The 15,213-nt window shown below is 42.4% G+C and overlaps 2 protein-coding genes across 2 annotated transcripts; both read left to right on the top strand.

The window, feature by feature from the left end:
• The first annotated feature begins 494 nt into the window (after positions 1-494).
• Positions 495-1,169, top strand: LOC141465206 (claudin-8-like). The gene has a single exon (XM_074148487.1). It carries the CDS (start codon positions 495-497, stop codon positions 1,167-1,169), a length of 675 nt encoding a protein of 224 aa, XP_074004588.1.
• A 12,894-nt stretch (positions 1,170-14,063) lies between these two features.
• Positions 14,064-14,744, top strand: LOC141467717 (claudin-8-like). The gene has a single exon (XM_074152371.1). The coding sequence runs from the start codon at positions 14,076-14,078 to the stop codon at positions 14,742-14,744; it is 669 nt and encodes a 222-aa protein (XP_074008472.1). The 5' UTR covers positions 14,064-14,075.
• The last annotated feature ends 469 nt before the right edge of the window (positions 14,745-15,213 follow it).

Raw genomic sequence — 15,213 nt, 5'->3', positions numbered from 1 at the left:
ACACGTAAGTCTCCCTACCGAGACCAGTCCATTTCCTCAGCACAGACAAACCTGCAGACAATAGCTGGAGTTAAGGGTAGGGCTTTCTTCCTTTTTTTCTTTTTCTTTTTTTTTTTTTTTTTTTTTTTTTTAAATAAACGACTTCAATGCAAAGCATTTTCCTCAGAAGGTACATTTATCCTAAGTGGCTCTTGCTGGTTTACACACACCCTGTCCTTTCTCTTGCTTTGGAAAGTTGTTCCACTTGATTGCTCAGTTTGCTTCTTTGAGTCAGTGGTGGCAGGGGAATTATAAAGGCGATGAAGGCGCAGCCAAGTCCCAGGTAGCCTGTGCCAGATTTAAGCTGATTGAAAGTCGTGCTGACTGACTCTGAAACTTTCTTTGCACAAGGGACAGCTTTCCAACTTTTTTGGAAAAGGTTGCTCATTTTTTTGCCAGCACTGTGCATCTGGCTCAGGGAACCTGCTGAGGTGTGCTCGCCTTGCAAAGGCAACATGGTCGGGGGTGCTTTGCAGATTGCCGGGCTGCTCGTTGGTGGCATTGGCATGATCGGGACGTTCGCTGTCACGGGCATGCCGCAGTGGAGAGTGTCTGCCTTCATCGAGAACAACATCATCGTGTTTGAGACCATTTGGGAAGGCCTGTGGATGCACTGCATCAGGCAAGCCAACATCAGGATGCAGTGCAAGGTCTACGACTCCGTGCTGGCCCTCTCGCCGGACCTGCAGGCATCCAGAGGGCTGATGTGTGCTGGGTCAGTGCTCTCGTTCCTCGCCTTTGTGGTTGCCGTTATTGGGATGAAGTGCACGCGGTGCGTGCAGAGCAGCTGGCAAGCCAAGGGCTATATTATTTTGACGGCCGGGCTCCTCTTCATCCTCTCGGGTGTCGTCGAGCTCATTCCAGTCTGCTGGGTTGCCAACACCATCATCAGTGACTTCTACAACCCTGCGGTCAACGTTGCCCAGAAAAGGGAGCTAGGAGAGGCCCTCTACCTGGGCTGGGTAGCTGCCTTCTGCCTCATTGCTGCCGGAGCCATATTCTGTTGCTTTTACCGCTGTTGTGAGAAAACCAGAAGCTATGGATACTCCGCACCAACCCACTACTCCACCGACAGCCAGCAATTGCATGGGAAGACTGAAAGCTCATACTCCAAAAGTCAGTACGTCTAGAAGCCTCCTACCTTTTCCTATTTCTGAAACATTTAATCTGCCTGGATGGATTTTGGCTTCTGCACAAAAGGGCAGCTAGAAAGCTGCTGTTAGGGCTGCTTTTTGGAGCTGTAGTTACCTCCAGTGGGCTCTGCTGTAGCTAATGCTGCAGCACGGACAATTTTAATGCATGGAAAGGTGAATGTTTAATATTATTTTAATAGTAACTTGGCATAGCTTTCAGGTTGCATGGCTTTGCTTTGGGTTGCATTTTACCTGTAAAACAGTAATAAAGGGCTTAAATTTCCACTGTAATATGAAATTCTGGCCTATTGCAAAGAAGAGGGGAGTTAAACAGCCCGTTCTTTTTTTTTCCTTCCTGGGAAAGAGGGGATAACAGTAAATAAGGACAAGATAATAACGGTTTAAAAGAAAAACATTCACCAGGGGATTGATTTCCTGTAGGTTTAATGGAGGGTTGCATGAAGAATTTATTCAGCAGAGGAAGGTAAGCTGAAACATATGAAAAATATCCCTTATTTCAGAGAATAACCATAGCTTTATGTTCATCCTAAATATCATCTTTTTGGTGAAAGTTAATATTTGTTTTGTAATCCATATAGGTCAAAGTCATTCACATCCTTCCATTTAGAAGCAGCAGTATTCCCTTGCAAACCCCTCATGGCTTACAGCATTTTGCAATATTACAGAGATCACAAACACTGTGTTGGTTACTTGCCGCAGGACTCTGTGATATATATATATTTAAATAAGGGTATTCTGTACAATCAGGCTGATATTTTTGCTAAGACCCGCTCACAACAGCATTTAGGTATAAAGAACATAAACAGTGATAGTATCTTCTCACAGTTCACATTAAAACATGCTAAGCAATATTTTTAATAATAAGATCATGAACCCATGAGAAGCAACAATGTAAAGAAACCAAGTCTACTGAAAAATAAATAGATTTCCATGCAAATTAATTTAAGAAATGACCCAAATTAATCAATAGTAGTAATATTTTAATAGAATTTTGTAACCAATGAATAAGATGTAACTCCAGGCCCACAGAAATCAATGGAATTTTGCCTTTGAATTAGCCGAGAACACAATTCAATTTGTGGTGTTTAATGGAGAACAACATTCTTGTTCTAGAGTGTGATTGACTGTTGTAAATATTTTATAGAAAGTTTGTTATGTGATTATTAGTTCTCTAGTAAATTCCTTGGACTATTGCTACTTGAAAGTTTAGAAGCAAATTCTTCATAAGATGCAACTCTGAACAAGATAGAAGGAATAAAAATCTGCTCTACAACTCTGTTCAGAGTGTTTGTAAGATGCATAGTAAGATGTGTTTGGTTATGTAAATTTATTTTTTTTCCTTATTTTTAAGCAAATTATTTCTACACATATATATGCGTGTGTGATGTGTGTGACCTTTCTATAATATAGCAGTGCGTGCCTATATTTCCTTTGTATTCCTTCATTAATGTTTATATGCCAGCCCAGTCTCTTTTTTGGGGGGAAGAGATTGGAGGAGCAATCCTGTTGTTAGTGACACTTCGTGAATATCCTACAGAGAACTCATAGCTAGAACACCAGGGTTTATCATAGAATCATAGAATGGTTAGAGTTGGAAGGGAACTTAAAGATCATGGAGTTCCAACCCCCCTGCCATGGGCAGGGACACCTCCACTAGAGCAGGTTGCTCAAAGCCCCATCCAGCCCGGCCTTAAACACTTCCAGGGATGGGACATCCACAACTTCCCTGGGCAACCTGTTCCAGTGCTTCACTACCCTCACAGTAAAGAATTTCCTCCTAATATCTAATCTAAATCTCCCCTCTTCCAATTTAAAACCATTATGCCTTGTCCTATCACTACATCTACTGACAAAGAGTCCCTCTCCGGCTCTCCTGTAGGCTCCCTTCAGATTATAACAATGTCTATAATAAAGTCACCTGCCTTGTTCAGCCCTCTAAAAGGTAGGTACAAGATCTGACTCAGAAAACTACATGTATATGTGCCAGTGCACTGTAGTTATCTCTGCTGTCAAAACACGGAGTGACTCATATAGTATTATCTATGGGTCTGAAGCAAGCCTCAGTGAAAAGGGAGATAAGCATGAGATCTTTGTAAAAAGCCTGCATACATTGAACACTACTACTACGTCGGGTACTACTATCTTTTCCTGGTAAAGCACATGCTGATCTAGTTTTACAAACAAAAGAAGACACAAAAAGACTGTAAGAAGACTTAGAAAACTATCCATAGGACTACCAGGAACACAAGTCCGATCGACTGCGAGTGGGACCCTGAAGTTTTTGAAAATGTCCCTTAGAGATCCTATATATGCTGCAACCAGTTCACCTTATTATAACATACACATATGCCCCCTTAAGTACCTCCCAGGCACATCCAGCCATTTCCTTTAAATTGTATCTATCTCACCCGTATACTGTATCTTCAGGAGAACTGAAATGTAAGTTCCCATTTTAAACAGAGCTGGCCTGCCCCAGGTTCGTGCATTAAATAAACCCTGAGTGGTTTGAGCAGAGGGTTCCATCTAAGAGTGTATATCCAAGCACAAAACGACTGCCTGAAGCAGCAAACTTTCAAATATTGTATCCTGTAGTTTAGAACTCATTTTCATGCTTACAGACAAGAGAAATTTTTGGGAAATCAGCAGTATTGCCTCTATAAATGAAACCGGGGGTGTCTAACTTATTCCCCTTTGCTCTGCGCTTTGGGTGCTTGTATGCATTCCTGCAACGTAAAATGGATGTGGAGCCTTTCCGGGTCCACCTGGTGCCCTCTGTGCTGTGTAAATGAATGCACAACTTGCAGGTCAGAGGAGAGTAACGCTCGTTCAACTCAGATGAGTGAGAGTTCAAGATTTCAATCACTGCTCGGTGATTGAGCAACCGGGCTCTCATTTATAATGAGCTTCTTCCGAAATTCTCCTACTGCTGCTGCGACTGTTGCGGAGGTATGGAGGGTAGAGCTGGCACCTGCATTACTCGGCACTGCTCTCATTAGAGCTAGACTGCCAGGTGGTAAACACACGGGTGGCAGCAGAGCCACAGCTTCAGGAGCTGCTTTGTGCAGGCAAGGCAGAGCCGTATCAGAGCCTGAGTGTGTGTGAGCGCCCGCTTTGCAATTTTATATGAGAATGAATCATCTGACACAGGAGGTTATCACACATCTGCAAATCTGGTAAGGTCAGCTGCATCTAATGGATTTGTCTGTTTTTTTAAGGTGCGGTCCTGAATAGGTGTTGTACTCCCCCATGTTTTTGAATATACATGGTGCCTATATGTGAGACTTTATATGTAGGCTGCTTGCTTTCTGTTCAGCTCTTAAATATGACTAGTAAAGAATAACAGAAAATAGAACAGGGAGAAATTATGAGAGGCCATATCTTGTGCCTCATAGCCAGGAAGACTAACTACTGAAATATAAGAATGGCCTTACTGTGTCAGCCTGGAGATGTACGGAGATCTGCTGCTGCCACTGTCAGGGGCAGGTGCCTACAGAGCAGCAGGGGACCAGGATAAGTGAATGGTTGTGCTTGGAGGTACTGTCCCCACTTCCAGCCTCCTCTACTCAGGGTATCTTTGTGCTTAATGAAACAGCAGGCTGGTCTGTGATTCAAGCCCTTCACCAAGCACCATACTCTGACCCCACACAGCAGATACAGTGGGCTTTCTGAGACTGAGGAATGATGCACAGCTCTCCTTTCCTCCTGAGCAGGATAAAAGGCAGCACTGGGTAACTCCAGCTCTATGAAGGTTCTGGCCAGTACCTACAGTCCTGACACAGACATGTCCCCTACCCAAATCTTGCCGAGCAGGGTTGAGGTCCCGAACTGAGCCTCTCAAACAACACCCACCTCCGTTCTGCATTTTGGATGCTTCTAGCCCTTGGACTTTGCTTGTGACTCTACCACGGATCAACCCCTAGGCAGCAAAGCAAGCTGACCCCTTGCTAACCATGCTGCCTCCCTTCTCATCCCACTGCCCCGTGGAGCTGGTGGCTGCAATACTTTCCTGCAAAGGTTCAGCAAGAAGCCCACATCTAAAGGATATAGGCCATTGGCAGTCCTAAATACATGTTGCTTGAGAAATTAGGAGAAGGCTGATGCCAGCTAGTTTACCTGGGTACTGTCAAGAGTCTCATCAGCACCATCAGTTCCTTTCACTAGTGGGAGGTGGTCTATGTAGGGTCAAAGAGGACAAATAGGAGAAGCCAGTGTGAGCAGAGTTCACCCTAGAAAAGGTGATATCTATTAACTACTCCATTGCTCTTCTCAGTGAATAAATATGCCAAAATTACTCCTGAGAGACATTTGTACAATAAAAGCTTCCAGGGGTGGCTACTCTGCAGTGTCCTTAGCAATCTATCCGAGTACTTAATTATAATTTTCATTAAAAAAGGTTTTCATGAAGCTTAAACTAAATCTCCCCACTGCACACTAAGGCTGCTCCGTTATTTCTTGTCCCATCAGCAGCAGGCATAGAAACCAGACTACTGCTTTCCTTTAAAGCAGGCAATCTTTTCTGTATTTCAGGACAGTTACCATATGACCTCTAGAACCTTTCTTGCTTAATTTAATCATCTCTAATTCTTTCCTCACTGGCATGCCTGTTAAATTTCTCCCCATATTTGTTTACCTCCTCTGGTTGTTTTTGGTTGCTCCACCTCTTTCTTTAAGTTTGATGCCCCAAACTGGACAAAGAATCCCAGAGGAAGCCTCATCACTGATGAGCACACTGAATATACTTATTGCAGGTTATTGTAGCATGGGTAAATGATTTGCAAAACCAAGCAAATATCTTCCTTGAATACATTAAATGCATTGCACTTCTATTATTTCAGGCCTCAAGACCACCAGCTTTCCTGCGCTGTGGGATTTAGCCATTGACAGTACATTGACCAGCTGGGTGCCTAATGCAAATTTCCTTGCTGCAGTTCCTCTTTCGTTGCTAGATCCCTGAGGGTAATAAGATGAGACCCCGGAGGAATCCTTGGCCCCAACAGTAGCAGAAATTACTGTCTGAAAACAGGAACATGATAGTTCTCCTTCCAGTGTATCCTTTTGGTTTTTTACTCACTCATAGATTCTGCATCCACATTACATTATTTTCACTTTTCTCCATCCCTTCAGAGTCTCTGTTAATTTCCCATTGCTGTGTCAAGTGCTTTAATAAGGTCCAAATGGATTAGATTTTCTCAACTTTTATTTTCTAGAAAATGTTACAAAACAAAAACTGAATCTATTTTTGCTAAGTGCGCCCTGCATTTTATTTAGCTTTCCATTTACTACTGCGTATTTATTCTTTTCTTCGTAATGGATTTTAAATTGTCTTATACTATTAGATTCTGACTAACACATTTCTGGTTGTGCACAGGGTTTTCCACCTCCCCACTCATTCCCTTAGTTTCACTCTTCTCCAGCCACAGAGGATCACTCCCGGTTTGACACATATGCTAACAGTCCTTGCTACCAGGTTTGGAAATGCACATGCTGAATTTCCTTCAGTGGAAATAGCTCTCTTTCTTCAGCTTGTGCTCAATAAGATTTGGAGTTTTTTATCTACCTTGGATACAGTATTGTAATTCTGTCATGATCTTCTTCTTCCGTATCCTTGTTATTACTTAAATTCAAAGAAGAGGAGGGCTAACTACCTTTCTTAGACTCATACTTACAGTCTAGCATGCCTCTTCCCTTGCTGTTCTGTATTACTTGTATGCCTGTGGCACCTTTTTTATTCTATTTTTTAAAAAGCCTAATTTGGATTACTTTTATTGAGTCTCATTTTCCCCTTACATTTTCTGACCTCAGATATATTTTCCTTGCTGGTTGGTAACCTTTTCTATTCTTCTACTAAATACCTTCTCTCTGTGGAGCTATTCATCCAGTTGAGTATCAACTTTACTCCTACAAGTCCCTCCTTCCCTTCCCCATGGGACCCACATTCCAGATGCTTCCTAAGGAATTTTTAAGCCTCATCCACATTCATGTCCCTAAACTGTCCAATCTAATAAAAAATAACACGAGCAGGATCAGAGGAGTTATTCTCCCTCAGTGCTACAGGCACTTTCACCTCATTGGCAATGGTCTTCTGCAGAGATATAGATCTTCTCATCTTAATGATCCTTCACGTATAATTTTCTGCCTCACAACATGAGCCCTGTTCCATTCCAACATAAGAGCATCAGATTTGCTGAGGCCTATCCCTCCTCCATTTTATACTTGTTTTTAAGTCACTGCACACATCAGACTGTTTTCTATCTTTTTTTCCTTTCCCTTCCCTACCTTTCAGCCTTAACTGATTCAGCCCCTTAAGATGATTCAAGGATTGGAGCATCTCCCTTATGAAGAAAGGCTGAGAGAGCTGGGACTCTTTAGCCTGGAGAAGAGAAGGCTGAGGGGAGACCTTATCAATGCTTTTAAGTATCTGAAGGGTGGGTTGAAGGAGGAGGGAGCCAGACTCTTTTCAGTGGTTGCCAGTGAGAGGACGAGGGGCAACGGGCACAAGCTGGAACATAGGAGGTTCCACTCAAATATGAGAAGAAACTTCTTCACGGTGAGAGTGACAGAGCCCTGGAACAGGCTGCCCACGGAGGTTGTGGAGTCCCCTTCTCTGGAGATTTTCAAGACCTGCCTGGATGCAGTCCTGAGTAACATGCTCTGACATGCTCTGGGCAATCCTGCTTCGGCAGGGGAGTTGGACTGGATGATCTCTATGGTCCCTTCCAACTCTAAAAATTCAGTGAAATTCAGTGAAACTCCCACCACAGGGTTGGTAGAAATGGTTGTTAAGAGATTCCTCCTTCTTCTAAAGTACTGCACTCTGTGCTAAACTGCTCATTTCAGGCCTGGAACGAAAACGACTACTGCTCGATCATGGACAAAGCAGTTCATATTTTGACTGGCTACATAGTATGCTGCAATTAGGAACAGCGCTGGATTGTCCCTGTGGGGAAGCAGTGTGCCCACACTGGTGAATCATTTGTGCCCTTGCAGGCTGTGGGCTGTCACTGTGCAGAGACACATCAGCCCTGGGACGATGCATTAGTGTGCAAAATTACAGTGACAGTGGTGCATCCTTGGAGCTGCTACGATTCACGATGCTGGAGAGGACGTTCTGAAAGCAAGTGACAACAATTAATCGTTTCCTGCGAAATACTTCTGCTTTGGTCTCTGTGCCAGCACAAATCCAAAGTGATTTATGACATCCAGGAAGAGGTTCTTTTGTGTGAGTGCAGGAACAGCTGGTTGGCTGGGCAGGGCTTCCCTTCTTCTCTACCTTCTCTCCTCTCCCTCTCTTTGAAGGGGAACTGAGGTAAATCAGGAGATGAAGTCTGCCAGCCACGCAACAGGCAGGGGCTATGCTGCTCCTTCCTAGAGGATGCCCAGCTTGCCAGACAGGGAAAGTCAGCTAGTGTGTCCCAGGAAAGAGGTGAATCCCAGACCTAAGGAGAGAGGAGTACTGGAACATCCTGGTCAGAAGCACAGAGGTTTGATAAAGCACTCTGGATTTGGGTAGAGAGAGAAAGAGAAGAGCGTGGGGGTAGAGGGTGACCCTCCTGTGTGCTGAGATGACAGGTTTGGGGGTGTCATTGGGTGCACAAAGTTTAAGCTAGTGGTGGTGGATCTCATGCTGCTAGAGTTTACTTTGGAGGTGGAAATTAACAGTGTATTTACATTCAGGAGGTGGGGTTTGGGAGAGGAAAGGAAGTGAGGGAGACAGGACTGGCGAGGGAGAAGCCCAAATTGCTAGTGAGAAAGATGGGAAAAAACCCTGTTCTTCAAAGTTTGAGATTTACTTGTTTGGTTACCCTCACTGCTTGGTTACTGGAAAGCTACTTCAAGGGTGTATTATTATGCTGTGCTCCAAAAGCAATCTTTCTTGGGATTCTGAGCCTAAAAGCTTGTTTCTAACAGTATCAGGTAGTCTAATAAAAGCTATTACCTCTTTCTACAAGCCTTGCCTCTCTTCTCTCTTTAAGCCATCACTGCCACAGTATACCTTCTCCCCTTTTATTCCATCACAGTAAATCATGTAAATAAAGGAGTTCCCCTGTGATTCGTGCAGTAATAGCCTAACTGTATACCCTGCTGATAACCCTTATGAAAACAATCAATACCGCCTTGGGAATTTGCCACTGTTATATTTCCAACAGCTTAATGTGAACTGCACAATCAAATGCCCCCCAAATATGCTTTGAGGTCCTGTCATTAAACAGCAAAGTAAGATAGCATATTTTCTGACAGCTTCTATTTCTATCAGGATGACTGCTCCCTGTAGGCTAGTATTGAGGTGACAAATACCTTGTAAAAGCCTTAAGCAGTTTAGATGGATTAAATACTCAAAGGAGTATTTAATATTTTATTACTGTGGGGTTTTATTACACTGAACTCAAGTTCATTCACAGTGTCCAGAAGACAGGCTTCCTCAGACATGGAATATCATTAAAAGTTTGACAGTTTTGTCAGCCTGTGAATTTCAGGCATGGTGAGGAAGATGATGGAAAATACATATTAGTTCTTTTCAACTCAACTGTCAGTCACAGATTGCCTCAAAGCTAGAGTTAGAGGTCAGCACCCAAGTACAGTGCCTGTTATGTGTCTGGGGGAAATTCCTCTCTAAACTACACTGAGCAGATGTTTGTCTCACTCCAAAGTGTGCCACACTTGACGAGAGGGGGAAGGAGATGTGCCTTCATCTTTCAACATATGTGCAGGCAGCAATATTAAAGTTAGCACAAAGAAAAAGCCCTCTGTTGGCTTCAGTCCATTTTCTCCTGAATTAAAACAGAATCAAAGTAGTCTTTTGCCTCACCAGTAGGCTCAAAATACAGTAGTCAATCAATATAACAAACATAGAAAGTAATGGAACCATTAACACCGCTATGATTTCATTGACCAGTCCTTGTAAATAGCTGAAAACAAAGCGGTTAACCCAGCATGTAGTGAATGGACTAGTGGAAGCCACAAGCGGGAAGGAACCGATGCCATTCACATGTGTTTCTAAAACAAATGATCTGCAGACAATCCTAATGCTATTTGTTGTATGCTTAAATCAGATTTTAGCAGATCTAGGTCTGTGTGGCTTCACCCAGCACCTCTGCCCAAGGGGACAGGATGCAGAGTGACTGCTGAGCCACAGCCTGCTGGACTCCCCAGTGCCAGACTCTGCAGGTGGTTAGGCAGCTTTGCAGCCTTACTGGATAACTGCAGCCTCTGGGAGGTTAAGAGACTTAACTGTAACTCTTAGTAATCACTAATCTAAAGTGTTCTTTTGATAAATCTGCATATTTGCCTGTTCCAAAAATGTTACCAAACCTTAAATTGAGCTCATTAGCCTGTAGCATATCCAACCTATCTATTCTTGATGAGAGCTCTTAATGAACTATGTACATTATAGTTGTACATTAATACAAGAGATTAAAGTCTATTTGTCTGTATATAGGTACATGTGTATGTATAAGGACTCTAAAATTCAATGTACATAGAAGATATACAGAGAGGAATGAAACCTGCTTTCTGGAAGGCAATTAAGTATTTACATTATTGATGCCTATAATTAATTAAGCACTGGGGATCATTGACAGGTTCTGCTAATCATGTGGTCTACTACTTCTTTTTCAATGGGCATCAGCATTTTAAAAGCTAGGGAGGGAACAGGGATATTGCTCTGGGAAAAAGATTCAAATGAACATCTTGATTTGAAGGGAAGAGAAAATGTAAATGTGAATAGAGATCCAGGGAAAGATTAGATGTAAAGGCTACGTGCTTCCTCAGTTGACTGTTTTCCTCTTTGAAGGCAAATTTTGGGGTGGATATGTTTGCATAAGAACTGGTATTCTCATCTTGAGGTAGGTAGGCATCCAAATAGCATAACAGATGGATGATACATAGAATGAGGAGACTTCTAAAGTCCAGTCAGGTGTAAATGTGTTTTTTTAATTTTATTTCTTCTCACCCGATACTACAACCATTGTATCTGCTGTGCTCATCACATAAGCATGTATTTAATTTCTACTTTAAGAGCTGTCTGCTGTTTAGAGTGATTTTGAAATAACTCAAGTCAACTAAGCGTTTCTTTCTGAGGGGTGAGGTGAGCCTTTAAACTGACATACTATTCTTTACGGTATACAAGGGTGTAAGAGCTCCCTCCAGGCTGATTCAAACACAGGATTTTTCTGCAAAAGATAATTCTTCCAGCAATTAGCAAAGTCAGGGACTCATTGGCATTTAACAGGTTGATGAGATTTTTCAGTCCTCATGAGTTTCCAAGATATTGTTACTGTTTCTTGATTATTTTTTTTTCCAACCTGTCTCCTGTAGTTTATTTTCATTTCTGAAATTTATCTTCAAGTTTCAAAACTGCTATTTATTGGTGTTCCTTTCCTGTTTCCTTCCCCTCAGGTTTCAGTAACAAGAGCCATCCTGGTACATGCATTAGTGTAGCCTGGGTGTTCCTCTCTTACTTCTACATCTACACTGGATGTCACTCACCATAGGTACAACTTCTGATGAAAGATCGAAAAACCACTCAACCATTTAGCACTCTCTGAATGTATTGCTACACAATCAGCATATGATGCATTTTAATAGTATTTCTGGGAGCAGTTTATCTTCTATACAAATCATGCCCTGACTGTCACAGAGTGTAATTTTATGCATGACCTCAATGGCTGACCCTCCCAGAGTCATGTAGGGAAAAATGATTTCAGAGCAATCCTGCTAGATAAGGCAGTCAGATAAACAGATTCAGGGCATTAGGCACTGTCTGTTCTCCAGCTACATAAACCTTCAAGAGCTGGCTGGCTGAAAATGTTGCAAAAAGAGTTTTTCTGTTGAAAAAAATTACATTTAAATGCTAATTTTGAGAGGGTTTTTCCATAATAAGTTGATTTACTTTTCGAAGTTAAAATCACAAATCAAAAACAGTTTTGAGAATTCAGAGGTAAAAAGGTCCTACAAGATGAATGGAGACTATAGTCCACTTAAATAACACAGGTCCTGTGTGCAGTGTTCTTTTAAGGGAGCAGTCTCCTGCCAGAGAAAGGAGTTTCTTTTAGGCAGATAATCATCTGTGACTTCTGATCTCATCTCTACCACCTTCTTCTGGCATTGAGCAAAGTGCAGTAACTTTTCTGCATCACGGGATTCTTTTTTTTTATGTCTGCAGAAGAGCGATGCAATATTCATCTCTCTATAAGAACAAATCTGATAATGTATTTAGTTTCTAAAGGTTACATTTCACATCTTAGCTGAAGACATTTTTCCTCTCCAGATTCCTGCTGGCAGACTTGAAGGCAAAAATTAATTGCCCAGATCCCTTGGGAGTATTTCCCATGTGGACCTATAACGTTATACTATATAACTTGCATTATCTGGCACTCCTTCCTTACAGTTAGTAACTGTAAGAGGAAGGGGATTTTGTGGGCTGTGAGTGGTTTAGATGGGCAATTCACTTTTTCATGGGTTTTAGCTTTTGCTTTGAATATGTTGTGTAGGCACCTAAGGCTGTAATTAAATTAATACCATCAAAGGCAACGTCTAATATTTCCAAACACAGAGAGCCCACAACACTACAATCCACAAGCAATCAAAGAATATGCCTTTCTTCGACAGCACTTCTAGGGGCCTTCATAGTCTTTAGTGGGCCAATACTTTTTGTTTTTTTTTTTTACTAGCCCCATTGGTTCAAAGAGCTGAAGTAAATAGAACACAACAATTTCAACAACACCCATGAGTTGTCATCATATACTATTATCTCAAAGCAGGGAGAAGAAAGTAAAAAACCCATAATGCAGCAGTTATTCCTCACTTGCCCAAGGCAAATCAGTCGTTGGTGTGCGTTTTTGTCCAGGCTTGTAGCTATGTGCGCACGCTGAGATACCTGCTTGTGGGAGGAATCTCTTGACTTCTTTCAAGGTGCATTGTACACTGAAAGAAAAGCTCATCCTTTTCATATTAGACAATTTCCCCTAACCCCTCCTAATGTTACCTGGAGAAGATATTAGTATGGAACATAATGACAATATTATCCTTCTAATGGGGAGAGAGTCTCATAAAGGATTATTTCCTAACAGCGACCTTACTCGTGGATTCAAAAGCAGAAAGTGTGAAACTCTGCCAGCTATTTTCTTTGTCGTCCTTGTGAATTATGCAGCTGGTAAAGCTTTGATGTTGATTGGAATACTTGACTTTCCTGTACCTGTCTAATATCATGATTATACTTTTGTATTTGATCAAAACAAGGAATCTACATTAAAGAGCTACACAAAGTACCTCCTAGCTTGATTTAAAAAAAAAAATCAGATGTTTTCCCAGGGCTGTAGCACTTACAAAGTAAGTCCTACTCCAAGTCCGAGTTTAGTTTTTGTCATAAGCACAACTGTAATGACCTATTTTACATAATATTTTAACAAATGGAAGTTCAGACTTTCTGTACGAGATTTCAACATAGCTGTAATCTTGCAGTTAAGAAATTATTAGCCCTGCAATTAGGTACCTTTAATTGAATCCCTGACACTTACTTAATTATAGCATCACTACAGACAGACTATGAGAAGCAGTAAGATCAACTATGACACACCCCTCCTAGTTTCCCATTGGCTGGAAACTTGTTAGGCTTGATGGGTAGGCGCTGTAGTCAGAGGGGATTTCAAAGCAAATAAATAGCAGGTCCTTCTAGCCAGTCAGAAATGGATTTCCACCTGTCTGAACCTCAGACAAGCTGCTGCTTTTAAAAGCAAGCTGCTTTTAAAAAACCCCAACAACTCGCTGTATGAGGAAACTACTGGAGAAAATATTCCTTCTCGTACCTTATATTTCTTCTATGAAAAAGTGATTTTGGAAGACTTTCTAGGCCACCTTGCTTGAGGTGTCTTTTTCAGAAGAAGCATGGCTTGCTGTGTATTACAAATCACTGGTCTAATATTTGGAGGTGTCGGCATGGTCGGGACTTTGGCAGCCACAGTTATGCCGCAGTGGAGAGTTTCTGCCCACATTGATAGCAACATCGTGGTGTTTGAGAGTACCTGGGAAGGACTGTGGATGGACTGCATCAGTCAGCTGGGCATCAGGCTGCAGTGCAAATTCTACGACTCTGTCCTGGCTCTCCCACAGGCCTTGGAGGCATTCAGAGCACTCATGTGCATTGCAGTGATCTTGTCAATCATTTCCTTTTTATTGGCCATTGTTGGTGTGAAGTACACTCACAGGACCAAGGAGGATCCGCAGGGCATCAGTGTCTTCATACTGGCAGCTGGAGTTGCCTTTCTTCTGACCGGCATCCTTGTTCTAATCCCTGTGTCCTGGACTGCAGGTAACATCATTCACGACTTCTATGATCTGAAAGTCCCCACACCGCTGAAACGAGAACTAGGAGCTGCTCTCTATGTGGGCTGGGTGAGCGCTGCACTTCTCATCGCTGCAGGAGCAATGTACTGTGGCTTCTGGTGCTGGGCTGGTGCATCCTCAAAATCCAGGTATCCATCGCTTTCCTGTCACAGATTGCACAAACCTGACTCAGCAGGAGGGCCGTCCCCAAGCGTGCATGCTTATGTGTAGTTGCTACATGTGAGCTTTCTGCTTAGCATGTTGATATGTACTGATTGACTTCAGTGTCTAATTAAACTCTCAGTCTGTAATGGAGGAACAATTTTATTCATTTGCTGTTTACTATTGACATATATATATATCTGCTCTCTAACATGCTTACAGGAAATGTTATTACATGGGCATTATGTTAGAGCACAGTCAGAAGAAAAATCTCACCATTTTATGGGAATGAAGAACAGCATGGGAGCAGCAGCAGGAGTTTCTCAGAGAAGACAAACAGCGTATGGTTGGGCTGGAAGGAAGGCAGCTGCGGTGCAATAGCATCATTGTCCTCCCCTAAACCCATGATGTGCAAAGGGAGCAGTGCATTTTACTCTAAGGTAAAGTCTTCATAAGGACTGCTCCAGGACAGTTGAGAGAAGCATGGAGTTGGCAGCATGGCTGAAGCAGCTACTGAAAGAATGGAGAAGCCAGCAGC

The sequence above is a fragment of the Numenius arquata genome, chromosome 1, assembly GCF_964106895.1.
Source record: "Numenius arquata chromosome 1, bNumArq3.hap1.1, whole genome shotgun sequence".
NCBI classification, from domain to species: Eukaryota; Metazoa; Chordata; class Aves; order Charadriiformes; family Scolopacidae; genus Numenius; species Numenius arquata.
Note: the sequence above shows the minus strand (reverse complement) of the source record. Positions and strands in the feature narration are given on the sequence as shown.